The following is a 24755-nucleotide window of genomic DNA, read 5'->3' on the forward strand; positions in this document are numbered from 1 at the left end:
TACATAGTGTATTATTTGTCACTAGAGCCATCTAAAATCGAATGTTGCCGAAAATATGAGTGGGACTTTTGATACTCTACAGATAGTGAAAACTCCACCCACCGCGGCTCCCCAAAAATACAAAACGTGCGAGCCTCCTCCAACAACTTACTGCGGTTGCGTAAACCCTCCCACTTATTTCTATAAACAAATCGTACTTCCGTTGGTGGTCATTCAATCCAAGATGGCAGACCTTCTGGGCTCAATCTTGAGCTCGATGGAAAAACCTCCAACAGTCGGCGACCAGGAAAGCCGACGAAAGGCCAGAGGTATAAGCCTGATCTTACAGACAACGTTTGGTCCTTCGTTAATTTTTGGGGAATGCAACTAAAGAAAGTAAATTTGATGTCATAATTAAGATAAAAAGGCTTATTCTCTTCATCCTTTTACACCCTAGTGTATCTGTGTACGAAATTAACCAGTCATAGAGGACTATTTGCCCTTGTAGTCAATTTAGTTATCGTTTAGTACTTTCCATTGGACATAAAACATATAATCTAGCGCTCTTATTGGCCCAACGATCTATCATGTAGGCATCGTGTAGGACGCTACTTGCTGTAGACTAAGCTCCACCCCTTTACGCCTATGCGTTTTCGTCGTGTTAATGAATAATGTAGTAGGCCTTAATGTTGCCCGTACATATATCCCAACAAAGTTTGATTTATTTTAACATTCTGATGGATATGCCTATTGATTTAGTATGTATTATGATATGAGTTAACTAAAAGTGAAGTATGTTGGTGCAAACATTTACACATTTCTACCGTTCAACAGAACAAGCTGCACGCCTCAAGAAGATGCAGGAGGATGAGAAGAAAAAGAAAGCAGAGTTCAGAAAAAAGGTCAGAATCTCTCATCTTCAGGGGTTTGATAATGCGTCTTTTTGCCCTCATTCATTCACTCAATGTTCTGTCAACATTATATTGTCGTTTAATATTATTCTGCCTATTGTCTACTGAAGATCCGACACTAAAACACTAAAACTCCACCTCTGTTTTCAGATGGAGAAAGAAGTGTCAAACTTCATTCAAGACAGTGCCCAACAGAAGAGGAAGTACAATCCTATGGGGAAGATTGAAAGGAGTATATTGTGAGTGAACGCCTGCATGTCAAGAGTTAAATAAATCTCTCTCTCCCCCCCCCCCCCCCCCCCCCCCCCCCCCAATATTAACTACCCTCCTGTCTGTCTGCAGGCATGACGTTGCAGAAGTGGCCGGTCTGACATCCTTCTCCTTCGGCGAGGATGAAGAGAGTAGATACGTCATGCTTTTCAAGAAGGTCACTATCCGTCAGCGTCAACACTTTTATTCAATGTGTTCTTCACCGTCACCGGATCATCATTGACGCCCCGTAAAATCCCCTGAGCAGTAATGTCAGTGTTGTGTCCAAAGGCGGAAATCCCGGGGGACCCCCCCATCCTGGGAAAAATATGATTTGTCCCCCCCAATAAATCACTATAAACAGAAGGACATTTCAATAATATTGATAGAATACATTTAACATATTACAATGTAGGCTGTGTTACAGCAGTAATTTTGGTGTCCCCCTCAGGAATTGCACTTGAGAAAATGTCATATAATTGTCCCCCACAAAATTTATAGCAGATTTTCATCCACTGGTTGTGTCCCTGATTTGCAGGAGTTTGCGCCCTCTGATGAGGAGCTGGAGGCCTACCGTAAAGGAGAGGAGTGGGACCCCAAGGTGGCCGAGCAGAGACGCAGGCTCAAAGTAAGGCGGGAAATAGAGAGGTTTCTCACTTACATTTACATGTTAAATTTAGTCATTTAGCAGACGCTCTTATCCAGAACGACTTACAGTAAGTACAGGGACATTCCCCCGAGGCAAGTAGGGTGAAGTGCCTTGCCCAAGGACACAACGTAATTTTTGCAAGGCTGGGAATCGAACCCGCAACCTTCTGATTACTAGCCCGAATCCCTAACTGCTCAGCCACCTGACTCCCCAACACTTCCAACCAAACATCTGGAAAACACGAAAAATCTGCATTCGGAGTTAGAGGTGTATAAGTAGGCTGCAGAAAGATCTTGACGTGGAAGATGTGTGTTTTCATGCGACGCTCAGCTTCATCACAACCCTGGCAGTAGGCTCCAGGTTTGGAGCTGTTGCCCTGTGGAAGTGTCAGATAGTGATCTTTGATCCTGGCTTTCGCAGGAACGGGCTGCTTTGGAGGAGGCGGCAGCCAGCAAGTCAGAGAAGCGAGCAGCTTCTCCCAGCTCCAATTACCGTGACAAGTACAGCCATCTCATCGGCACCTCTTCTGCTAAGGATGCCGCACACACCCTGGAGGCCAACCAAGCTTACGGCTGTGGTGAGTGTAGAGAGCATGGGATGGGTTCTCCAGAGAGTTCCATCTTTTGTGTGTGTGTGTGTGTGTGTGTGTCTCTGGCTCATCTCTGTCTCCCCCCCTCAGTGCCTGTCGCTAACAAGAGAGACACCCGCTCCATAGAGGAAGCCATGAACGAGATCCGGGCCAAGAAGAGGCAGAAGAAAGGGGAGGAGGACACAGGAGCAAGCAGCACTAGTTAGTGTGTGTGTGTGTTTGTGTGTGTGTGGGTATGAGAGAGTGTGTGTGAATGTGACATTATGATTGAGGAGTACCTCTGTCAGAATCTCTGTTGTACAGTATTTACCGACAGTACTAGAATATTCGACACCTATACTACTGTTTTGAGCCTCAACAGGGAAAGACAGTCTTATTGCGACATCTAGTGGCAGTTCTTTTTTAAAGTTATTATGTCTGTAATCTCCAAGTTCTTTCCAGTGGACAGGATACTTTACGTTAAGATGACATCTGTTCAGAATGAAACTATCTTGATTGATATTCACATGAAAAAAATCATTAAAAAAATAAGTTTTTTAGACTGTTTTAAACTGTTAGGTGTAAAGGCAAGTCTGTGTCTCTGGAATGCTTCATTTTATCAGTTGGGTCTGAAAATCAAATTCCAGACATTTATTTGGTTATTGCAGTCCCTATACAGAATTATAGGCCATGTTGTGGAAATTATTATTGCTGTGTAAAAAAAATAATTGTTGTTCCATGTTTTTTCTTTACCCAGTTTATAGCAGTCTGGCATCACCAGTTTTATCTTATTGCCATGTTTCAATAAATAATGAAATGTCCAACTTATTTCTGATGTATGTGTTGTCTGTGACCTGCTACTTAACAACAACAAAAACTTACAATTCTTGGAGGTACAACTTTTATTTAACAAATCCTATTGGATAGTTAATAGTAGTCTTCAAAAAGCCGTGCTGGTCGACAGGTCAAGTTCCATATTGGTCTGTTGACCCGTCCTCGTAACAGTGGAAGCAAACTTAGTCTCCTACGTTGCCATGACCATTTCTCAACTAATGTTGAACACGCTCGGCCTCTGGTACGTCGCTGATCTGGCCTTTCTCTTCGACTCCGGTTAATGTTACGTCTGCCTCCTTGTGGCTGTGGCCCCCCACTTGCAACCTCAAACTGGTCATTTCCTTGAGCAATTAACGCCTGTTGAGCACGAGTCATAACCATGACGAGCCAGGCGCGTCTCAAGACGTCGAATGCGCGTTATTATTCACCTCAAACAAATAAACCAATTTCATTATGACGTAATACAAGCTGGTGAACCCTTTGTATCGTTATAATATAACGGTTCGGCCTATGATGCGTAGGGCCTATTGTGGGATGGAAATTAGTTCACATGAAGATCTATAGGATCAGTCTTTGTATGAAACCTACATTTAAATAAACATCTCAATGGAGCGTATGGGGTAGTGGTTATTGCAACACCAAGATGTGTGCTCGCAACACCACACATATAAACAGTAGACACTGCCTTGTTTTATATAATTATATAATACATTTTATGATGCCATATAAAATAACTAGTTAGTCTAAGTTCACTCATCTCAATGATGCACAGCAATTCCGACTGCACCAATCGTTTATGTTTGGACATTTGAGTGTTCTATCCTGTAGGAGGCGCCTTTGATAAACCGAGAATAAATGCGTGATTTTATGTGAAGTTTCACACTATCCTGGGGTTTGCTTCGCAGTTCGCGGAATTATTTTCGATTGGAGAATCATCCCGAAAATGAGGCAAATTCTCCTATTAATTTGCTTCAGTTGGCTTGCTGATTGTGGTGCGGAACTTCGTACACGTGAAGGTATGACAGTGATTGTAAAAACCGTTATATTAAATGGATTAAACGTACTAGTTTTATAACTTTAAGGATAATTAATCTAATAAAAAGACGTATTGATTAAACTGACAGGCGTTACGTCAACGCCGCTCTTACCTAACATTTTTTCACCTTAAAAAAAATTGCTTAGCAAAAATACTTTTCATGTGGTCGAACGACTCAATCAATTATATATGCCTTGCTTGGAGTGCATCTAAGGCAGCGATTACTTTACGTGAACTTCTGTGATCATCTTATCCCATGTATTTTCTTCAGCAGCGTCCGGAGTTGTCTGCTCTTTTAAAGAAAAAACATACCGACCCGGAGACAGCTGGCATCCCTATCTGGAACCTTTTGGATTCATGTTCTGTATGCGCTGTGCTTGCACTGAGGTAGGCTATACTACATACTGACTGACTAACCCACATGGATGGATGAAGTCAGCAGACACCGGACTACAGAAACAGGATTTGTACCTGCAGAGAGAGGTCAAAACACTGCTTTTAACAAAATTATAACTTACATTTCTACTTAACAATTTTGAGTAGTTATGATAGTTAAGAGTTAGAGTAGCCTGGGTGTTGGTGTAACATGTGCTTGATGTAATGGCCACATGTGTCAGGTTTGGTGGGTGGTATTTCTGTGTGTGCCCATAAACCATGTAATGCGTCTCTCTCTTAGACAGGCCATGTGAAATGTAACACAATAAAGTGCCCTGCTCTTCGGTGTGAGAATCCTGTGACTGATGCCAAGCAGTGTTGCCCTCGTTGCACAGGTATCTCTTCAAAAGCACGACGGAACACATAACCAATCAGTTAATTGGGCCTTTTAAGTTTGCAAGAACACCTGCGTGTCAAAGGACATGGATTTCCTAACTCTTTCGCACCCTTTGTAGTAACCCAGTGGCAAACTTGTAAAACTTCCTGTGTATTCTGTGGTTATTTTTGTGTGCGGGAATGTTCTCTGTGAAGACGAGCCTAGGATTCCTGCAGGATTGAGAGCCCCAGTGAAGTCCTGCAGATATAATGGGAGTATTTACCAACCAGGGGAAACCTTTACCAAACTTGACCTCTTCCCATCCAGACAGACTAATCATTGTGTCATGTGCACATGCTCTGTAAGTAACTCCTTATTTTCACCTACTTTATTAAAACTGTTTATGTTTATGCAGAGGATTTGACTGTTATAATCGTTTTTCCGGTTAGCCAAAGAACAATGTTTTTCTCCCATGCTGTAGGTTTATGGCAATTTTCCACCGATTTAATCCGATCCCTACTTTAATCCAAACATAATCCCTTTTCTATAATATTACTATCTACTTCTCATTTTCTTCAGAATGGAAACATCTTCTGTGCTTTAAAAAGCTGCCAACCGTTGACCTGTTCCTCGCCAGTGTCCATTCCAGATACATGCTGCCTGGTTTGCAAAGGTTAGCCACACTTCTTGGTTTTGACATGTTTTTAGTGACTATTGCATTTGCATGCTTTTAGTGACTTTTGTTTGTTATAATGAAAATGATGTTAAAACACAAATGTTTGTTTTGTGGTCTAAATGTATTTCTCTTGAGAGAAGATGGCGGCATGAGTGGGTTTTCTACAGCTGAAGATGGAGGACAGCAGTTGAACCGAGGAGTTGTATGTGCTTCGACTTTTCGTTTGATTAACTTGTGATTTAGTCTGTTCAAGTAGTCAAATATTATGATGTTATACTGCTTCAGTATATTAAATAATATTGGAAGTGTAATCAAAGCCTTATTCCTATCAATCAATCATAATACAACCCCTCCCCCCCAAACAAAATCTTAAGCCATGATACATCTGAAAGTAAACCTCACTAACATCTAACATCTGTGTATAGAACATGTTTAGAAGCATGGCTTCCCTCCAAAGTATTGACATTGGAATAGCAAGGGATGCCAAAATAGCCCTATGATGACTGGTGCTGTTTGTGTGTGTAAATACACCAGAGACATTCAGTGGATCAGTGTGCTGCAGAGCAGCTCCGAGAGCGGTCTGTCAGGGGGACTCCATCCACAGCCAGGGCCACCCCCAGAGGCCTGAGCCTGGCCAAGCTGCACCTCAAAGGGGGCTCAGAGACCACAGTCAAGATCGTCCTCCAGAAGAAGCACCTCAGAGGTGAGTCGCTCGTCTGTGAGACAGTCCGTGTGCACACAGTCACCCATGAAGCTCAGGGATTGCCTCTTGTATTGGATTGTGTCGTGGGTTTTAATTGATTTTTGCTTCTCTCAGCTTGTTTGTACAGCGGCAAGACATATTCCCATGGGGATGTGTGGCACCCGGTGCTGGGGAAGGTTCTAGAGTGCATCCTGTGCACCTGCAGAGATGGCCTTCAGGACTGCAAACGGATCACATGTCCTGGCCAGTATCCATGCGATCATCCCATGAAAACAGAGGGAAAGTGCTGTAAGATTTGTCCAGGTATCTCAGCGCGGGTTACAACAACACAGTATTGTTTTCGATCTACTGGCACACCCATCAAATGATTATAATCGTTGGGGGTTTGAACATGACTGTTGACATGACTGAATTGCTGTGTCGTTACCGTAGAACTGAGACCAGAGAACAGGACGGACTGCTATCATGGGCACGGCAGTAACACCCTCTTGGTGTACAAAGTGGAGCCATCATCCAAAGTTCACCCAGAGGACATAGTTAGAATAATTGCTATTGAAAGACAAGGGACTGCTGAAGTCGAAGTGCAAGTGTGGAAAGCCGTAGGAGGTAATGGGGGCTGGGGCTACCGTTAGAGGACTTGCCAAACAGAACTGTTACTGCAGCATTGATGAGAGTGCATTTGGTTGTGATACACGGTGGCATAATACCAAATCATTAAGAGACTTAATTTGTGAATTGAGTATGTTTAATTTTGTGTTCTCCGCAGGTGTTTTGCAGATGATAGAAACTGCAGAGACTCAGAGGAAAGACGTTATGGATCATCCTGAAAACTACACACTATTGACAACAATCACTGAAGGTATTGTTACGCTCACCCCAGCGCTGCAGTGTTGAATAAGGAGGCGATGACTGGCTTGCAACTTCTGTGCATTTATTTAGGGCCGTACATTCAGCTCTTCAACAACCAACCGAGCCCCCGCTCTCCTCAAACTCCCAAACCCTGGTTGTCGTCCCCCCCCCCTCTCGTGAGACAATCCCCCCCAATAGGTCTCAACAATAGAACCACATTAACCTTGCTGGTAACATTAGTGCATAACACAAACACATATAAACATTTGTCTTTGTCTAACTGATGAACTCACAATAACAGGGACACATTAACTCAGCTCGTTACAGTATTATAATTATTCAGCTTGCTAGTACTGGCCCTCCTGTTAATCGACAGATTACATTTCAAGCACAGGAAGTAAACAAGACAGGGGTTTTATTCCCTTTTGTGTCAAGTGTCATGTGAGCTATTTGTTTGTTTCTACACAGAGACCTGGAGGACTTTTAAGGATGAAGGAAATAAGCAGAGTGAATTTCCTCAGACCATTATCTGTGAAGAAGGCATAAAGGAGGTAGTCAAGTTCTTAAACCCAGAACAGCTGGACTCAATTTGCTCAATTTAATTCTTAACTTAATACTCACTCTCAAACTGTACTTTGAATCAACACTTATAAAGACGTCATCTGAACACAGCATATTCACACGTCAACAAGTAGAAAAGTGTTTTAGTTTGTTGTATTATTATAAGGACTATATTCAAACCTAACTCACAATGTAATTTGAGATTACTAGTAGTCAGCAAAATTGTTGTCCAGATAATGTTTGGTAGTAAACCCAATGTGCCTCTGATTAATCCACAGCTTCTTGATGGCTTGCATTGTCCAGGCCTATTTAATGTGACTGCAACACTTTTCAGAAAATATTTTAACCATACGAAACATGAGCACATGCATATGATAGAAAAATATTTTACATCTGGACTGAAAAACACATGAAAGAAAACTGTTTGGCTATCACTGATTCTGGTAAATACTACTGTTTGAAATATTATGGAATTTTTGAATGTACCAATGAATTATAATCATTATATTTATTGTAAATACAAATTGACAGATGTAATTTTGTGGCTGAAATGTAAAACGCTTGTGCATTTCATACATGGTACTATGTATATATCTATGGTTGTATTTGAATGTGTGAAATAATTGCAGAAGAGCCTAAAGCAGTAGTGCTCTGAGGATGCATGGATCCAGTGTGCTGCCATAGCCTTGATATTACCTGGATTTACTGCTGATACTATGAAATATCTTGAAATGAGTAAACTGTGGCACAGGAGGTCTGACAAACTGTTTTTAAGATATACGTACCCGAGACTCTGCTTGTTGGCACCCAGAGTAACCCCTGAGGTTTTAACTCAACGTAGAGATTTGTGCGTACAGACCGGCTTTGATATCCAAGCCAAAATGCATAGAAAACGTAAAGTATGTGTATGTAAAGACAGTCTATGTATGAAGTTTCTGAATTCTAAATTCTTAAATATATAATCTAATATATCATTTTCTTCCTGCTACAGCGTTTTCATTAATTATTTCTAGTGAATAGTTGAATTGGTTGGGTGGAAGGATTTTCTGTTACATGCAATCAAACATTTGTCATATGTTGAGCCAGTTTTTCAAGGCCAGTTTTTTGCAGGCCAATTTTCCATGAGATTGTGTGTGGGTTTGGTACTGGATGTGTCCCTTTAGTACGGATGCAGAGCATTCTAGCACCTAAAAGTCTAAAACAGGGGGCCAACCAAGTACAACAGTACCTGGGGCAAGAATTCCTGCACAAGACAGGCTATTGTTTTCCACTGAACTAGCCTCCAAAAGCTGCAAACCAGGGGAGAGGGGGTTTTTTTGCCTTCAAATTACACTTGTAATTTGGATTCATGCTCCGAAGATAGAGTTTGTTTTCTCAAGGGCTATAACGGCCTGAAGGTATGAGTAGAACAACAGAGCAGTGTGATTTTTATATAAATGTAGGTCAGGAGTTGGAAGCACATCAGTGTTGTTAAGACAGACTGAAGAGGGAGAGGAGGTTCAAAGTAACACTGGGAAGTTATTAGGATATATATCAGCCCCGTAGCCCGTAGTTTTTATAGTAATGTTCTATCCTTAAGCAAGATGGATTTATATTCTTCATATTTGTAGTACTGGGGGAATTGTCATCTTTGGTCTTAAAAAACAGAAAATATAATTTTTCCACAACTTCAACTTTAACGAACTGTTGGGTAGTAGCTGAAAATAGCTTGCATTTATCATTATAATTCTGCATGGCCAGCAAATGATCTCATCCTCCCATGTCTGCCTCATTGCTGAGCAGCGCTGTGAACAGCCTGTCAACAGACTTGTTTGGGTCAACAGGTGTGGGATCACACTAATTGTGAACATGCCATGTTCTGTGCAGTGGGCTAGAACTGTACTCACTAGCCTATATTTGGGAGGAGTGCAGAGACTTGGGACTAATATCCCTTCTCTGTGAACTCCAAAAGTCTACGTTCTCTCTCCCAGGGCCACAATGAGTCATTGTTTTGCCCCTCACACATTGCGCCAGACAACCCTGTCTATCTCTCACTGAAGGCCTGACAAAATATTTAGAAACAGAAGTCCCTCAGTTGTAGACCTTAATAGTCACACAATGGAGCTGTCATGTATTTGTGCGGGCTGTTGGAGTTGACAGTTTCTGGCAACATCTCCGTCTGTCTTTGCAGTTCAAGGGGGTTGTCTCTCTCTCTCTCTCTCTCTCTCTCTCTCTCTCTCTCTCTCTCTCTCTCTCTCTCTCTCTCTCTCTCTCTCTCTCGGAGAAGGCGCCCCAGATCACCTAGAAATAGTTTGTCTGCATCTTTAATTATTTCCCCTTCCTTATGTTCTATTTTAGCACTGTTGAAGATTTTCATTTATTGCCCCAGGAGCTTATCTTCCGATGACTTGCTTTTGGTGAAGATCTTTTCAGCGTCGACATGGTCCGTTCATTTTTTGAGTGGAAGTTTCAAATTCGCTCTAAGTAGCATTTGCTCAATTCAGCTATGCATGCTTAGTCTTGGCACTCGCAATTGTAACAGCTGGGTGCAGTCGGTGGGTATAAATCAGGTAGTGGGGTCAGCGTGCTGTGATAGAATGGTTGCTCTTCTGTTTTTTTTCCAGAGCCTCTAAAGCCTGCTTTTCTGCTTGCAGCTGGGAAGGAAATATGAGCCTGTGAAGAATATGACGGGATGTTTGTTGTAGGTCATGTAGAAATTTTGTGTTTAGACTAGATTAGGGCAGGTGAGGTCAGCAAACCAAACAAACGTCTAAAATATCTGCCCCAGAGCTGCTACACCACATGATGCCTCACAGATACTCTGTTTATGAGGAACTGAAGCATTAAAAATCAATCAGGCAGTCTTTTGATTCAAAGGGAGCCAAATTGTGTTAAGTTAATTAAGCCTGATAGGTGTGTTTGCTTTCATAGCTGATTAAGGTGTTCAAGAGAACCCCTGAGTTCATGCTTCATCAAAATACTTCCGAAATATATTAAGGGCACAGTTTTTTACACCCTTCCCCTCTCCTTAATTAAGTTGGCCCTGATCATTTTAGCTGATGATTAGAGCCTTGCCAAGAAAATATGGACAATACTGGGATTCATGTCATAAACACTCCAGTCAGCTGACCCTCTTTCCTGACCCCCACTGTTTAAGGGTCAACATTTTAAACACATGCTTTGTAATGGATGGATGATTGATAGACTCAACTTGAAATCTTTTGTTCATCGCCAAAATAACCATCGTTGAGAGGATTAAGGAAAAAGACCACAACTAAAAGATCTCTAATTGGTGGACGGCCTGTACACTAAAGACTGCCAGACCATGCAGTCTTTCTCTAAGATTACATGATAAGTGTGCTATAGTTCAATTGTGTATCAAAGAGAATGATGAATAGGACCAATGTGCAGCGAACTCATTTGGCACATGGATTAATGAGTAGTGTTGGTGAAGTAATCATGACTGCCCTCATGTGCCAAATGTAGCGTTGGAGACTCGGCAGGAATATTGTCCAAGAGCCGCTAGGCCTCAATCCCTGATTCAGAGCAGTAACCGCAAACACCCTTCGATAGTCGACGAGGTGTTGTGCATGCGCACACACTGAGATGATGCCTGTCGAAGATCTGGACTACTGAGGTTTTACCAAGATCATCAGGGTTCTTCCTATTTTTGCCTTGCGTATATTTTCTTTGGGCCCGAAGTGTTCCTCTCCTGCCAAGTGCTATGAGGGAGCATGAGTTAAAGTCTGTTCTCAATTATTTACTTTCAATTGTGTTCATGGTGAAAGAGACGTTCCTGGTGGGATTACGAACGTGAATCAAAGCTGTAAACTCTGTAGTTGCATTTACTATTGTTTGGGGTCCGTTACGAGAGAAGGCTTTTCCACACGCTTCAATGTTAGCGTTTATGATTTGACATTAGTTGATACATAAATTAATATGTTGATAAAATGTTTGAGACCATGTGTGCAGTACAATTAACATATTTTACAGCAGTTACCTATTGATAACTTTATATTTTGCTTTGCTACATTGAAATGTACCTAATGAAAGGCACAATACAGTAACACTAAAGATTATGGAGATTATTAGCACACCTAATGACTATAAAATTGATTACTTTACTATAACATAACTGTATATTCGTCATATAAGAAGAAATAAAAGGAATAAACACTTTTACCTATTTTCTAAAGTTAAGCATTCATGTGTTCCTTGTATTTGTGTGAGGAAACAACCTGAACATTCATATTTTATATACCCAGTATTCATGCATTTGATCCTTGCAAAGAAAAGGATATACAGTATGTTATTATTACAGATGATGTTCTAGTAGCATGGACTAGTTTCTGCAGTAATAAAAAAGTATATATGAATTTAAGGACTTCCCTTACAACCTCCATGCATTCATTGGAAGAAATTCACTAAATTGAGTGCCTAAGGCATCTATGAATTTAATAACGGAGAATCACTTGATATATTTGTAAAATACCTTCTGATATATTCCACCTGGGCTAGAAGCTGCATTCCACATCTGTGTAGCTGAGCTAGAGGAATATAATTGGAATCTTACGGTGGGCAGAACCATGAAATCAAGGACAGGGGAATAGCAAGGGATGGGGAAAGAAACAGAACTAAGGAAATAACTAAATAGTTTCGGTTCGGAAATAATAAGAGGTGGAGGTATTTTATGTTACCCAAGGTAGTGAGATCTTCATAAATATATTACAAGGTAGAAAGTAATTATAAAAATGACTTGCACTTGTACTTCTGTACATCTAACACTGTTAGCAAGAGTTTGATGTAGTTATCTACATGTTTCCCTTCTACCTGCCCTGACTCACCATGGACAGCAAACCTGGAAGTCATTCATCTTTACTGAACCTATGGATGGAGATGGTTTCAGTCCAGCAATGTTCCATCAGTCTGTATGTTCCAGCATGTACTTCTATCATCAGACACACAATGTAAGTGTTTTAGTCCCAAAAGTTATTTTGACTTTCGGGTTGTCAGTCCATGCAGTTTCAAAACATCCGTCTTTGGTTCTTTGTACATCATGTTTTCCTACTTCATTCTTAGTTTGAAAAGGACACTAGCCAACTTGGTTTTATCTGACCAACAGCCATCCAGACACTACATAGCTCTGGATCAAACTATTTGTTCTCTCTGTAAGTGCATCTAGATACAAGACACCATGCCAAAGGATAGTTTGTATCAATCATATCTCTGGAAGGGAAGTTTACAAGAGTGCCAGAATGACATCACAAAATCAGAGGAGCTGTATTTCAATAGTACAATGTTTGTAAAGTACTGATATATATATATTTTTAAATCATCTTTAGTTTTAGTAGTCCCCCAAAGATTATATCAACACAGCCTCCCTTTGATGAAACAGTTGTAAAATCAAGTTGTATGAAAATACTTTAATTTTGATTACACATCCAACTATACACATCCAACTATATTATGGCTAACTACAGACATTCTACAAATTTTTGCTGCGACAAGCAGCTCGATAGCTTGCTCGGTCAGTCCACAAAAATTGCATGTGCGTACGTGGACTATTATGAAATTCACACTTGTTTATATAAGACATGGCTCACTAGCTCACCAGATCCATTCTACTGTTGAAGTACAGCAGTCAGATATATCACAGCATTGGTGAAAAGGTTGACATCATTTAATGATATACAGTAAAGAGAGTTAGGAAAAATTGCCATTGTCAAAGCAATAAAACAAGTGTCATGTTCCACATGGTGTTGCCAAATAACTAAACCCAATGTGAGACCCCATTGTTTCTGTGTAGAACTGAAGAACGTGAGTTAGCCAAACCAATGTCCACAAGGTTGTCAAGTTCAACTGATGGTGGTGATCCCTGGTGGTCATCCGGAGTGCTCAACAACAACAGAAGAGGTCATTTATCATTTCTTCTGGAAAAATCCCATAATTGAAGCCTGCTTGGTTCCTTTATTGGCAGTGGGAGTAGATTTCTTCTGGCTTTTCTTTTCCTCTTTCTTGCCAGTTGATAGTGTAGCGGGGGCTGAAGTGGGTTTACTGGCCTGTACTTCATCCTCCGTCTCAGAGTAGGATTCACTCTCGAAGGCCTTCTCTGTCACTGGACAACAGACAGACATTCTTTGATCAGACATCTAACCTTTCATGGTTATCCTATCATGTCTTTGTACAAGAATGAAGAAACAGGATATTTAGACTGTAAAATCCAAACGCGACAATACTGGATCACTGATATGAAATAAAGTTATAAAACCGTACCAATGCAGCCCTCTTCATCCTGAAAGGTATGAGCTTTCAAGACACGCCTCCTTTTCCTCTTCTTAGGGGACTTCTCCTGGATGGATGTAAAAAGAAACTGATTATAAAACATAAAAATAAATAATACACCTTTGATACTACTCCAAGCTGTATTTCTTAGGGTTTAGTAATCCCAAAACAAGAAGTTATATCATTTGACATCTTACATCAGGGCATGAAACTGGTTCTCTCTTTACTTGGCAGCCTCGACTCGATGAAGGCTTCCTCACATCTTGTTGCCGTGGAGAATCAGGAATAACTATAACAGGGAAAAGTTAGCTCAACTTCAGGTTGTCATCCAATTGATGACTTTTTGATGACCTAAAATGCATTAAGCTGCATGAAGGATGAACTTTGGTAGAAATGCAGGGGCCAAAGACACAGCAGGGCCGTGCAGCTCGTCTTACCCTCATCGTCACTACTGTCTGGCTGAGGCTTCTTGATCCTCCTTCTCTTCTTCTTCTGGCTCTCTGTTTTCTCCTCCTCACCATCAGAATGGTTGAGCCTCTTGGTCTTGCTACCAAAAGGAAAGATAACAGTGCTGCGTTCAAGTGCTGTCATAGTTACATCCTTGCATGCACATGTGTTTTAACGTATAATTAAAACGCACCTTCCGTGCTCCTTCTCGAGCACATCCTCCGGTTCCTCCATCTCCAGCTGAGTTTGTTTCACAGGCGGGCTTGTAGGTTTACTCTCTACTGGAGAAGGTTCAGCTACTTCCTCCTGTTTCACCGGGTCCGCAGGCTTTTCTGTGGCGAACACAACATGTGTCAAGTTTAGATGGTTCATTCCTAAAGGACACATTATCAGATTTGCAGATGTAGGTCTTCTCACTTGCTGCTTGTTTCCCGAAGAAGTTACTCATAGCATTTGTCTTGGAAACTGGTTTATTTTTGGAGATCTCAATCTAGAAAATTGAAAAATTAAAATAGGTCATTAATACGAGACTAAAGTATGTGTTACAGTTGGCAGTGTTTGTATAACGAGATCCTTCAGAGAAGAGCGAGTAGTAAACATGGCTACCGCTGGTACATGGGCAGGTGTGTCCTCCTTCTTCTCCGACTTGATCTCTTTTTCGTTTTTGGGGGCATTCTTGTTTCCAAACATTCCCATGATTCCTTTAGGCTTGGCGGTAGGTTTAGCAGGCAGACTGGTTTGACCATTCATGACAGATTTGACTTCTTGTTCCGTGTCTGGTGGCGGGGCCTGTGTTCTCTCAGGAGTCTCTATGGGGATTGCGCTGGCACAGTGGATAGCACTGTACCTGTGCCAACAGATTGATACATAATATTCTAAAGATCAGTGAGTGAAGCACATCCGTTTTTATACTATAATAGTAGTCATTGACAGCTTTTTATTCCTATTCTTTCACTGACCAACATGCATTTAATATAGATGGGTAACCTGCTGCAGTTCTTAATATTCTCCTTCACAGCGTCATAATCAACACTGTACAGGGGACCACTGTCTTTCAGCTCAGCTTTCTGGACGCTGTACACGTGGACACTAACAGTCAGGCTCAACTTCGACTTCACATCTGCGAAACACAGAACACGTTTAGATACAGATGTGGCCTGCACATGACAAGTGATTTTAGAAACGTGTTAAATTATATTACATGTGAACACCATCTAAAACACAAAAGATCTGAATGAACTTCAGCAGGTGGACAGAGAGATGACGTACCCTCCAGCTGATCTTCTCGCACAACCGACACCTTATGGCTCTGGAATAAAAGCAGAGGACCTCATTAATCACACCAGTCATGCCTGACCACCCAAGGAGTAAATATAAAAAGATGTAAGTTATGAAGATAGTCATTAAGTGCACTGATAACATGCAAGCTAAACGTCATTGAAGTATAGCTGGGGATAGTGTGCTCAAAGTCACGGGGCATTCTGACTTGTCCACTTACTGCCTGGCCATTCTCAACAAACTTGCCAGAGACTAGATAAGTAGCATGAAGCTGAGTAGAACTCTCTCTCCTTTTCTGCTCCAAGTAATGAAACAGCATTCTGGAATATAAAAGATCAGGAAGCATCCATTTTGAAACAAGGACAAACTGACGTTTTTGCAGCGAGTCACTTTAAAGATCTGTCTGAAGCATGTAACCCAGTTTCCTACGTAGAAACTATGCTTAATGGGTTCAATGTGGACTACATTTCTGGTTATCACTCACTGTTTGGCCAGGTTGACATGGACACCAAGTGTGAGACTGAGCCATTTGTAGGTTACCTGGTTGAAGACACAATAGGTAAACATGATTCAGCGAATACTTGCTTGATTGGGAAGTTTTGTAATATAGCTAGAACGTTATTTTACATGATTACTCTGATGAGGAAACTGTAGCTAGCTAACAACATTAGTGTTGTGGCTAGTGGCTATCTAGCTAAGCAAGCTAACCCTCATCACCAGCAATAAAAGTCGTAAATCAGGAAGAAGTCACTTACTATCTTATTGTGGTCATTGACATATTCATCAATATTATCCAGATACATTTCATCCATTGTGTTACTTGAATAGGGTCGGCTGCCAGGTTACTTGTTGCTTATGTAGCCAGGTACGAGTTTGTACAAAGTAGTGGCGGGAATACATTCGCCAGCGCTTTATTTACTTCCTGTCACGTGTGCTTGGACCAGGATGTGTTTACAACCGTCCAAGTGTTTAGAGACAGTTGCGACACAATGGCCGCTCAGCAGCTCTCTCACCGCTCATTTCATTTTCAAACCAGATGTGCTCGATATTTATACATCTGGTCTGAATATTGCGTACAACATTACGGATTTAGTGGTCCGCTCTTTCTATATCCAAGTCATAACACTTTAATTTTCCATCAACACCTACATTTATTATTTTTCTATTGCTTAATGTTCATTCTCAATTCTGCAACAGAAAATATAAATATTTAGTATCCACTCATTGAGAATGAAATAAGACACATTTCAATATGCAAGACAAAACGGTAATTAGCAGTACAATGTTATTTTTTATTTCAGTTGTCAATGTGAGACATCTGGTTGTTTGTCTCAGACTCAATGTGTGTCGCTTGTTCTACTGTTTTCACATGAACCATCTTGTATTTTTTCTTCATGTCCCTTAGTAATGTCAAAGCCTCTTCATACTCCTCCTTGTAGACATCTTTTTCTTCTAAAACACTGTCTGTAAAAGAAACATAATTGACATATTCAACAAATGAAATATCTGAGCCACCTCTCAACCTCCCAGTAGACGCTGTTAGTATTCATACTTAAGTGGACTTTAGTGATTGTTTTCCTATCTTTCATTTCTAGGAGCATCTCCTGAAATCTTTCCCCTTTGAGCTTTCTTGGTCTCGGCGGTGGTAGTTTTCCAATCTGTGAATTAAAAGTAAGATTTAGCTTTAACTTATTCGTTAAAATATGGATGACAAAATCTGTCAGTGTATGAATATTTAGAATGAATTTAGAGTTTAACGGCAACCTTTTTCTCTTTTTCTGTGAATGGTGTTTGAAAGCTGTCAAGTTTAGGTTGGGAATCTCTGTAGACAAGGAGATTCTTGAGTGTGTGTTCTAACATCCTGACAGCAAATTGAATTCCTGTGAAGCAAACCATTGCATGAAAACACTTATAATAGCCTACATATACATATTACAATGAAGTCAAGTCACAATTATTTCTACAGTATATTTAAAAACATCTGTAAAACAATTTAAAATAAAGCATTTAAGATAAGATTGAATACAAGGATAACATTGCTGCACTTACACAGTCGCATAGGATAGAGAGAATAAATGGATCTTAAAATAAGATTGCCATACCAACAGGCTCCACCATATCAGGATCTGGTTTTGCATCCCACAATAATTCATAGCCTTTCAATTTCTCTGGAATGCCAATGCAATCTTTTTTCTCAATCTCTTTGCAATCCTCTGTCATGTCCAGTAGAGGTTTGTTTGAATCAGGTAAATTGGTTACCTGATAACAATAGGAAACTGTCACAATCAAACCAGCACACTGATAAACCTTGAAGTCATTTGTAATAGAAAAAAAACATGACAACTATAATCGTTACCTGGGTAACAAAGAATGAGTCTCTATCTCGGAATGGATCATTAGCTGATTCCACTTCAGCATCCATAACATCAGAGCATCTAGTAACTGACCCCTCTTTATTCTCCTCTAACTTGGTTTGTGTGCCAGAGCTCGGTGTGGACTTTCTCTCCAGGGAGCCAGGACTCAAACAGAGTTCATCATGTTCCTGCCCCTTTTCTAGTACAGGGTTATCAAATAGAGTAGGAGTTGTCATCAGTATAGACGCCTTTGGTACCTTCCGGATTTTTGTTTTGACCTGTCCAGGGAAGTGAAACATCTCAATTATTGAAGCCTTAGAATGTCAAACCCTGAGCATTAACACTAAGTTAGAAACACTACATTCAAACCTTTCGTTTAGAGTCAGCTGATATCATCAAAGGAGGTTTCACAACTTCAGGTGTCTTCTTCCGGACTATTTTGATACCCAGCCTCTCCTGGAGGAAGTAGGTCAGCACAGGAGGGTCACCTGCACGTCCACAAATCTCATATCAGTGACATTCCTGTTTCACATAATCAACAGACTACATTGTCCACTGTCTATCAGATACAAACCACTTCTCTCCATGGTGAGTGGATTGGAGTGAATCACAAGCTCGTTCAGCATAGGAAACAGAGCGACGGCCAACAGCCCTTCTTCCTCAAATATCTGAAGATGATTATTCAACAGAGGTCCAAAAATCTAACTTTACCGATGCACAACATAATATTTCACAACCATATAACATATTGAATAGGAACAGTACAAACCTTATTGTTGGCTAGGTTGAGGAAGCGAAGCTCTGGCAGTGGCAAGGTGAATGCTCCAGACGATTCCTCTCTTTTCACAGTGTCAAGGGAAATGTGACTCTGGGAATTGTGCGGGACGACTCTGGACTCCTAAAGAGAACATGCAGAGAATTTACAAGCCCCTAACATGTGAGTTTGACTTTGGAAAAAAGTGGTTCGCGATCACTTACCCCTGAGTCATTCTTCATTTCCTTACAACTGTGTTTTGAATCATCTGAGTTGATGAGATATCAGATATATAGATAAAATACGTGAGGAAAACTGTTGAACTACATATATAATGTTTGATTTTGTGTATACCAACCATGCATCCAGTTAGAAGCTTCTCTCATTACTTCAGGGGAGTCAAGGTAATTCACAAGGTCTTCACTAGGCTGCTTGTTCTCAGTTGGCCAGTGCTGCAGATGCCCTGTCTGTTGCATGTATGGTATGTCGGAGATATAGTTTCTTTGCAGGTTTAAATACTGTAGTCTGAAAATGTCAAACGGGAATTGTAAAACATTATGAACATACTATTCATTTAACTAATAAACATCTATTACAGACATGATTTATATGAACCTTCAATCTGTAACCAACCTTTTCAAGTTGGCAACGCTGCTGAAGACTCCAGAGGAGAGTTTATTGTCATCTAGCGATAGCAGCTCAAGAGCTCTGAACCGTGTCCCAGCATCCTCCACAGACCTGTGAAATAGTGGTTAATACTTTTATAGTGGATACATCCCTTTCAACATCCAAACACAGTCAGAGATAGTGCAGTACTGGCAACTTTGTGCAGCCTGTGTGGGACATTTACATTTAGTCATTTAGCAGACGCTCTAATCCAGAGTGATTTACAGTAAGTACAGGGACATTCCCCCCGAGGCAAGTAGGATGAAGTGCCTTGCCCAAGGACATAACGTCATTTTTCACGGCCAGAAATCGAACCGGCAACCTTCTGATTAATATCCCGATTCCCTAACCGCTCAGCCATCTAACCCCCGATATATTTCCTTGATAGTCTACCGCCCCCCAGTGGTTTATAGGGTAACCTGCCACCAGACTAACCCAGGCAAATGCATTAGTGTATGTGTCAGAAAACGTAGAAATAATGTTATGGGTTTTTTTGGTCAATATGAATGAACTCACTGCTGTGAGGGGCCTTTGTGTGGGGCAGCCAGGTTGGGAGGAAGAGCCTGGAGTTGATTGTGAGTTAGATGAAGGGCTTTCAGACAGGGAAGTAAGCCAATGGACATGATGTCATCAACAGACAGGTTGTTGTAGGACAAATCCAGAACCTTATTTAAAAAAAAAGAGCCTTCCGTCAAACATCAGCTTCAGTCTCAATGTTGCGGAGTATCGAGATTTCATAAGTATGGGATGTAAACAGTGTATAGCATCAAGACTACGTAGATACCAAGAAATAATCCAGTATTGATAGGTCATGGTGAGTCATTTTACCTCCAAGTGAGGGAAGCCATCAGGATTGAATGTTATGTTGCAGAGACTATTCAAGGACAGCTCAAGCTCCCTTAAGGAGGAGAATTTGCTGAATGGCTCTAGAACAAGTAATAAAAAGGGTTTTAGATCACATTCATAAAATGGCTTTGACACTCGAGAATTGTTCATTTTACTCTACCACTGTTATATCATGGTAAAGGACTACAATGCTCAAGTTATTATTGTATGCATACAAATATGTTCCAGCCTAGAAAAACGATATAAAGGGGGGTCTAAACAAAAAGTATACAGCCTGATGTAACATTAAACCTATTGGAAGAGAGTTGTCAGATGCGTTGACATATGCAACATTGTCAAAATCCACTAAATCTTCAGTCTTGACCTGTTGAAGACAAGAAAACATAAACGTATGCATGGTTCGTATAATATTGTCTCCATGTGTTCTTTTCTGATGGATCAAATTATTGATGGGATTCTTACAGAATTCAGTCTCTGTTCACTGATGTCCACCGAGCACAGGTCAGATGGCTGGTCCACGCAATGCAACTTCATCTAGAAGGACAAGTTAAGAAAATCCTATGTTTTGTCTACTACAGTATTTTTATTTACCGTTTCTCCAATCTACTTAACAGTAGCCTATGTAACCCAGTAAAATCCATCCTTTTAGTCTTGATGGAAAAAATGTGGGCTGCAAAACAAAGTGACCTTGCGTACCAGTAAATTGCCATCCAGTGTGTTGCCAGGGATATATTTAACTTGTTTGCCCTCAGATACATCAGAGTTTGAGAACTTCAGTCCTTCCGTTTTCATCTGATCTCTCCTGTATTTGTGTTCCATTGAATTTTTGTGCGCCACAAGCCATTGGCCAACTCCTGTAGAACAAATTAACAGCATGAAGTAGTTTACAGCATTGTCTTTCAGACAAGGCAGCCTTTTCTTGTATGCTGAAAATGCATTTTCACTAGCCTAACCTAAGCCAACTAATCTAGTATGTATAGTTTACTAGCTACTGTAGGCTATAGCGAAGTTACTATACCTTCTCTTCTTTGATGAAAGAATGATCGGATGGGGAAACAATTTGAATGATAGCTCTCCCCATTATCTAATTTGTATTGTTCAGATGAAGCCATCATTTACGTTGCTTCTCTAGATGAATAACCACGCCGATGATTCCGTTAGAGAAAAGTTTCTAATGTTGTAAACCTATAAGTTGAGAAACAAATGTTTCCATAATGTGAGCTTGATGAAACGGCCACTGTATCGGTGAGTTATTGTATCCTAGCAACAGATAGGTAGCAAGCTAGTAACTTCCCGTCCAGCTGTTGGCGGTATAGAATCATTTGGTCCCTTTTGCAGCCGCACTCACCCCACCACTTCGCATTATTCAATAGAAGAGATGTCTATCATAACATCAGGCGTCTCAAATTTTGTGAGAAGGAAAAATAAAATGGGCAAATCCTTTGTAGCAATGTCAAATAATAAATAGACAACCGTATATTACGGGATGACATGTAAAGGCTGCTTCTGTAAGTATTAATACCCTACAGTATCTCTAGCTCTCGACTTGTTCAAAGATCACCATTTCATTTGATGTTGTTATCCAGCTAGAATATTGGCTAGCTAGCTACAGTAATGAACGTCGAGGCAAAATGATCTAATGTTGACGTTGAAATGAGTTTCGGTCGAGTGATCAGATACATTTAAATTCTAGTCAACAGTAGCCTATTTTCCACAAAAATGGTAGTTAATAGTCTTTCCAATGTAGCTAGTAGTCTATCGGAAAATGTAGTGTCACTAATACCAAAAATCTCAAAAGGTTATTTTAATAACTTTTATAGCCATATCACAAAACCTTACAATAAATGTGTAGTCTATGCCAATTTACACATTCAAATTATGATTTTGGACATAAGCTTGTTTTGTAATCTAGGTACAATGTGCAACTGCAACGTTGTTCGACTGCTTGGAGATCCACTGTAAAATGAGTGTGATCGTGCTTCTGTAAGGTTGCGTGTGAAATCTCTCGTTATAGAAATTCAAATCAACCATGGGCAACACACCATCACGGAAAGGCTATGAAAAGCAACCAGAGAAAACCACGCTGTTCAAGAAGGAGCCGACGGGAATAACTTACAGAATCCCAGCTCTCCTCTACTTGAAAGACACACAAACATATCTCGCCTTTGCAGAGAAGCGGAGCTCTCCATCAGACAGCGATGCTAAAATTCTTGTTATGAGGAGAGGGTCACTTCAACATGGATCCATTCAGGTGATTATCAGAAACGTGCACCCTGATGCCATAATGTCCAAGATTATATCCATCCATGCTTTGGTTGTATTGGGAATTAAATTCCAGTGAATAAGTCTATATATCAAAATTAAAGCTGCTTTTTAGTTTATTGCCTGTCAACACTTATTTGATGTTTAAACCCAGTGGTCCCCATCTCAAGAGGTGACGTCAGCATTTTTACCAGAGCATCGCACCATGAACCCCTGTCCTGTCTTCGAGAAGAATACCAAGACTCTGTTCCTGTTCTTCATCTGTATCCTGAGCAATACCCCAGAGCACCGTCAGATAATCACAGGCAGGAACAAGGCCCATCTGTGCTACGTCACCAGCAGTGACGACGGCCAGACCTGGAGCCAGGCGAAGGACCTGACGGAGAGTGTGATCGGAAAAAACGTCCGGAGATGGGCTACATTCGCTGTCGGCCCGGGACACGGCATTCAGCTGGAGAGCGGCAGGTTGATCATTCCGGCCTATGCCTACTACGTCCCTTTCAAATGCTTCTCCTTCCCAATACCGTTCACGGTACAGCCGCACGCTCTCTCCATACACAGCGATGACTTTGGCCAGACATGGAGGATGGGGAAGATGCTCCAGCGGAAGTCGTGCGAGTGCGAGATGGCAGAGATTATAGACCATGAGGGCAGGAGTCACCTCTACTGCAACGCCCGGAACACACACGGTCACAGAGTGGAGGCTCTGAGCGAGAGCAGCGGTGCTTACTTTGACAAGCCCCGATTGGCTCCCAAGCTGGTGGAATCACGCCATGGTTGCCAGGGAAGCGTGATCGGCTTCCCTGCTCCGGAATTCGTACCCAATGACGAAGCGGACAGCATAGGAGGCACCACGTCACCCCTGTCCCCGGACACTCAAACATGGCTGCTCTTCTCCCACCCTACCAACAAGACGAGCAGGAGGGACATGGGGGTGTACCTGAACCGCTCCCCCCTGCACTCGTCCGGGTGGGACCAGCCCTGGGTCATCCACAGCGGGCCCAGTGGCTACTCCGACCTGGCGCACAGTGAAGACGTTGAGCACTTCGCCTGCCTGATGGAATGTGGGAAGGAGAGCGAACTTGAACAGATCGCCTTTGTGTCTTTTAACCTAAGTGATGTCATGCAGACCGTTGACAAGAGAGAGAAGAAAGAACTGTAAGTTGTTGGTTTTATTCCAGTAGGGGTGAACACCTGTTTCATGCTCGGCTCATTCTTGTCTTTGATCTGAAATCGGTCTAGCTGGGAGTTATGAACCCACAATATGATCTGAATCCCTCTATTCGTACTGTGTGTGTGTCCTAAAGCAGATAAAGCATGATTGTTTTATAAATATATAGTAGTTTTCTACCACATCACTGATTCTCTAACTCCTGTGACAGAGCTATGTAACATAATCAAAGTGGACGCAAAGTACATGTGATTACAGAATGACAATGGACTACACTGCATGAGGTCCTTGAAGGACAACCTACCTGTGATTTGTTTTTGTTTTTTTAAGTTGTGCTTATGTATATCTATCAATGCCATTTTAGAAAATGTAAGAACTTACTTTTTTGTGGATCTGAGAATAATTGCAAGTGCATTCCAGCCAGCCAATCACAGTGCAAGTTGGATCTATTACCTCATAGCTAAATCAGCTCTCCCTAGATGTGTCAGCGTGGAAGGCCTAGGGGATCAATTGTGAGATGGGATTCACGGCTTAATTTCTCATGCTCATCAAATGGGCAGTGAAAAGAAATTAGCCAACTGTACCTCTCATGCTATGGCCAGACTATAAATATCTCTATGAGACTGCTCCCCTTATGGTTTTTGTTTTCATTTTTCCATTGAAATGAATTGATTCTCTCATAATGTATGGGTTTCTTAGTCGCCTGATGGCTGTGCAACACTGACATTCCATTTCTGACTATTGGCACTTAAGTGAGCACTGTTTACAATGTATCACTGTGAATGCTTTCACTTGATTTTGACAATATTTGACAAACCTTTTGTTGCATCCACTGGAATCAGAAATACACGTTCTCTATCAGGGGTAGTTAACTCTTTTGTATAACAGTGCTCATCTGAGTGGATGGCTGTAGAATATTTGATTACATGCTTCTTATAAATAATTTGCCA

General features: G+C 41.2%; 5 protein-coding genes across 8 annotated transcripts; 3 read left to right on the plus strand and 2 right to left on the minus strand.

Moving 5' to 3' along the window:
• The first annotated feature begins 174 nt into the window (after window positions 1-174).
• spag7 (sperm associated antigen 7) lies at window positions 175-3184 on the plus strand. The gene is made up of 7 exons (XM_062485202.1): window positions 175-308; window positions 814-881; window positions 1041-1129; window positions 1233-1317; window positions 1678-1767; window positions 2209-2365; window positions 2468-3184. Exons 1-7 carry the CDS (start codon window positions 224-226, stop codon window positions 2581-2583), a joined length of 690 nt encoding a protein of 229 aa, XP_062341186.1. The 5' UTR covers window positions 175-223; the 3' UTR covers window positions 2584-3184.
• Window positions 3185-4036: 852 nt separating this feature from the next.
• Window positions 4037-8751, plus strand: chrdl2 (chordin-like 2). 2 transcript variants are annotated; one of them, XM_062486134.1, is made up of 11 exons: window positions 4037-4206; window positions 4498-4613; window positions 4903-4996; window positions 5193-5338; window positions 5557-5650; window positions 5794-5855; window positions 6188-6356; window positions 6471-6659; window positions 6789-6962; window positions 7123-7215; window positions 7674-8751. In XM_062486134.1, exons 1-11 carry the CDS (start codon window positions 4134-4136, stop codon window positions 7805-7807), a joined length of 1344 nt encoding a protein of 447 aa, XP_062342118.1. In that variant the 5' UTR covers window positions 4037-4133; the 3' UTR covers window positions 7808-8751. The 2 variants fall into 2 exon arrangements, with proteins under 2 accessions (XP_062342118.1, XP_062342119.1); XM_062486135.1 differs by having other exon boundaries at window positions 4501-4613.
• Window positions 8752-13153: 4402 nt separating this feature from the next.
• On the minus strand, window positions 13154-16671 carry pold3 (polymerase (DNA-directed), delta 3, accessory subunit). Its single transcript, XM_062486058.1, has 12 exons — window positions 16508-16671; window positions 16237-16292; window positions 15973-16072; window positions 15744-15783; window positions 15462-15594; window positions 15081-15321; window positions 14892-14964; window positions 14668-14806; window positions 14465-14574; window positions 14225-14316; window positions 14019-14094; window positions 13154-13860 (listed from the first exon to the last, which is right to left on the minus strand). Exons 1-12 carry the CDS (start codon window positions 16562-16564, stop codon window positions 13667-13669), a joined length of 1311 nt encoding a protein of 436 aa, XP_062342042.1. The 5' UTR covers window positions 16565-16671; the 3' UTR covers window positions 13154-13666.
• A 364-nt stretch (window positions 16672-17035) lies between these two features.
• On the minus strand, window positions 17036-21616 carry xrra1 (X-ray radiation resistance associated 1). Of its 2 annotated transcripts, XM_062485415.1 has the most exons (17): window positions 21391-21616; window positions 21069-21226; window positions 20835-20906; window positions 20664-20736; window positions 20355-20452; window positions 20043-20191; window positions 19494-19598; window positions 19219-19385; window positions 19085-19128; window positions 18876-19004; window positions 18681-18774; window positions 18476-18594; window positions 18109-18384; window positions 17855-18011; window positions 17517-17632; window positions 17305-17410; window positions 17036-17216 (listed from the first exon to the last, which is right to left on the minus strand). In XM_062485415.1, the coding sequence occupies exons 1-17, from the start codon at window positions 21485-21487 to the stop codon at window positions 17050-17052; spliced, it is 2127 nt and encodes a 708-aa protein (XP_062341399.1). In that variant the 5' UTR covers window positions 21488-21616; the 3' UTR covers window positions 17036-17049. The 2 variants fall into 2 exon arrangements, with proteins under 2 accessions (XP_062341399.1, XP_062341400.1); XM_062485416.1 differs by lacking the exons at window positions 17036-17216; window positions 17305-17410 and having other exon boundaries at window positions 17802-18011.
• Window positions 21617-21711: 95 nt separating this feature from the next.
• neu3.1 (sialidase 3 (membrane sialidase), tandem duplicate 1) lies at window positions 21712-24742 on the plus strand. 2 transcript variants are annotated; one of them, XM_062485419.1, is made up of 3 exons: window positions 21712-21880; window positions 22285-22623; window positions 22789-24742. In XM_062485419.1, the coding sequence occupies exons 2-3, from the start codon at window positions 22402-22404 to the stop codon at window positions 23794-23796; spliced, it is 1230 nt and encodes a 409-aa protein (XP_062341403.1). In that variant the 5' UTR covers window positions 21712-21880; window positions 22285-22401; the 3' UTR covers window positions 23797-24742. The 2 variants fall into 2 exon arrangements, with proteins under 2 accessions (XP_062341403.1, XP_062341401.1); XM_062485417.1 differs by having other exon boundaries at window positions 22387-22623.
• Window positions 24743-24755: the final 13 nt, after the last annotated feature.

The sequence above is a fragment of the Osmerus eperlanus genome, chromosome 19 (genome assembly GCF_963692335.1).
Source record: "Osmerus eperlanus chromosome 19, fOsmEpe2.1, whole genome shotgun sequence".
NCBI classification, from domain to species: Eukaryota; Metazoa; Chordata; class Actinopteri; order Osmeriformes; family Osmeridae; genus Osmerus; species Osmerus eperlanus.

Bases quoted from the DNA above. Each gene is read 5' to 3' on its own strand.
- spag7 (XM_062485202.1), top strand. From the start codon at position 224: ATGGCAGACCTTCTGGGCTCAATCTTGAGCTCGATGGAAAAACCTCCA. The intron at 309-813 runs GTATAAGCCTGA...ACCGTTCAACAG, and splicing joins AAGCCGACGAAAGGCCAGAG to AACAAGCTGCACGCCTCAAG. The intron at 882-1,040 runs GTCAGAATCTCT...CTCTGTTTTCAG, and splicing joins AAGCAGAGTTCAGAAAAAAG to ATGGAGAAAGAAGTGTCAAA.
- chrdl2 (XM_062486134.1), top strand. From the start codon at position 4,134: ATGAGGCAAATTCTCCTATTAATTTGCTTCAGTTGGCTTGCTGATTGT. The intron at 4,207-4,497 runs GTATGACAGTGA...TATTTTCTTCAG, and splicing joins GGAACTTCGTACACGTGAAG to CAGCGTCCGGAGTTGTCTGC. The intron at 5,339-5,556 runs GTAAGTAACTCC...CATTTTCTTCAG, and splicing joins GTGTCATGTGCACATGCTCT to AATGGAAACATCTTCTGTGC.
- pold3 (XM_062486058.1), bottom strand. From the start codon at position 16,564: ATGGATGAAATGTATCTGGATAATATTGATGAATATGTCAATGACCAC. The intron at 15,595-15,743 runs GTACGTCATCTC...TGTGTTTCGCAG, and splicing joins GCGAGAAGATCAGCTGGAGG to ATGTGAAGTCGAAGTTGAGC. The intron at 14,095-14,224 runs GTAAGATGTCAA...ACATCCATCCAG, and splicing joins AACCAGTTTCATGCCCTGAT to GAGAAGTCCCCTAAGAAGAG.
- xrra1 (XM_062485415.1), bottom strand. From the start codon at position 21,487: ATGATGGCTTCATCTGAACAATACAAATTAGATAATGGGGAGAGCTAT. The intron at 19,005-19,084 runs GTAAGTGATCGC...TGTTCTCTTTAG, and splicing joins AAATGAAGAATGACTCAGGG to GAGTCCAGAGTCGTCCCGCA. The intron at 17,633-17,854 runs GTATGGCAATCT...TTTGCTTCACAG, and splicing joins TGATATGGTGGAGCCTGTTG to GAATTCAATTTGCTGTCAGG.
- neu3.1 (XM_062485419.1), top strand. From the start codon at position 22,402: ATGGGCAACACACCATCACGGAAAGGCTATGAAAAGCAACCAGAGAAA. The intron at 22,624-22,788 runs GTGATTATCAGA...GTTTAAACCCAG, and splicing joins TTCAACATGGATCCATTCAG to TGGTCCCCATCTCAAGAGGT.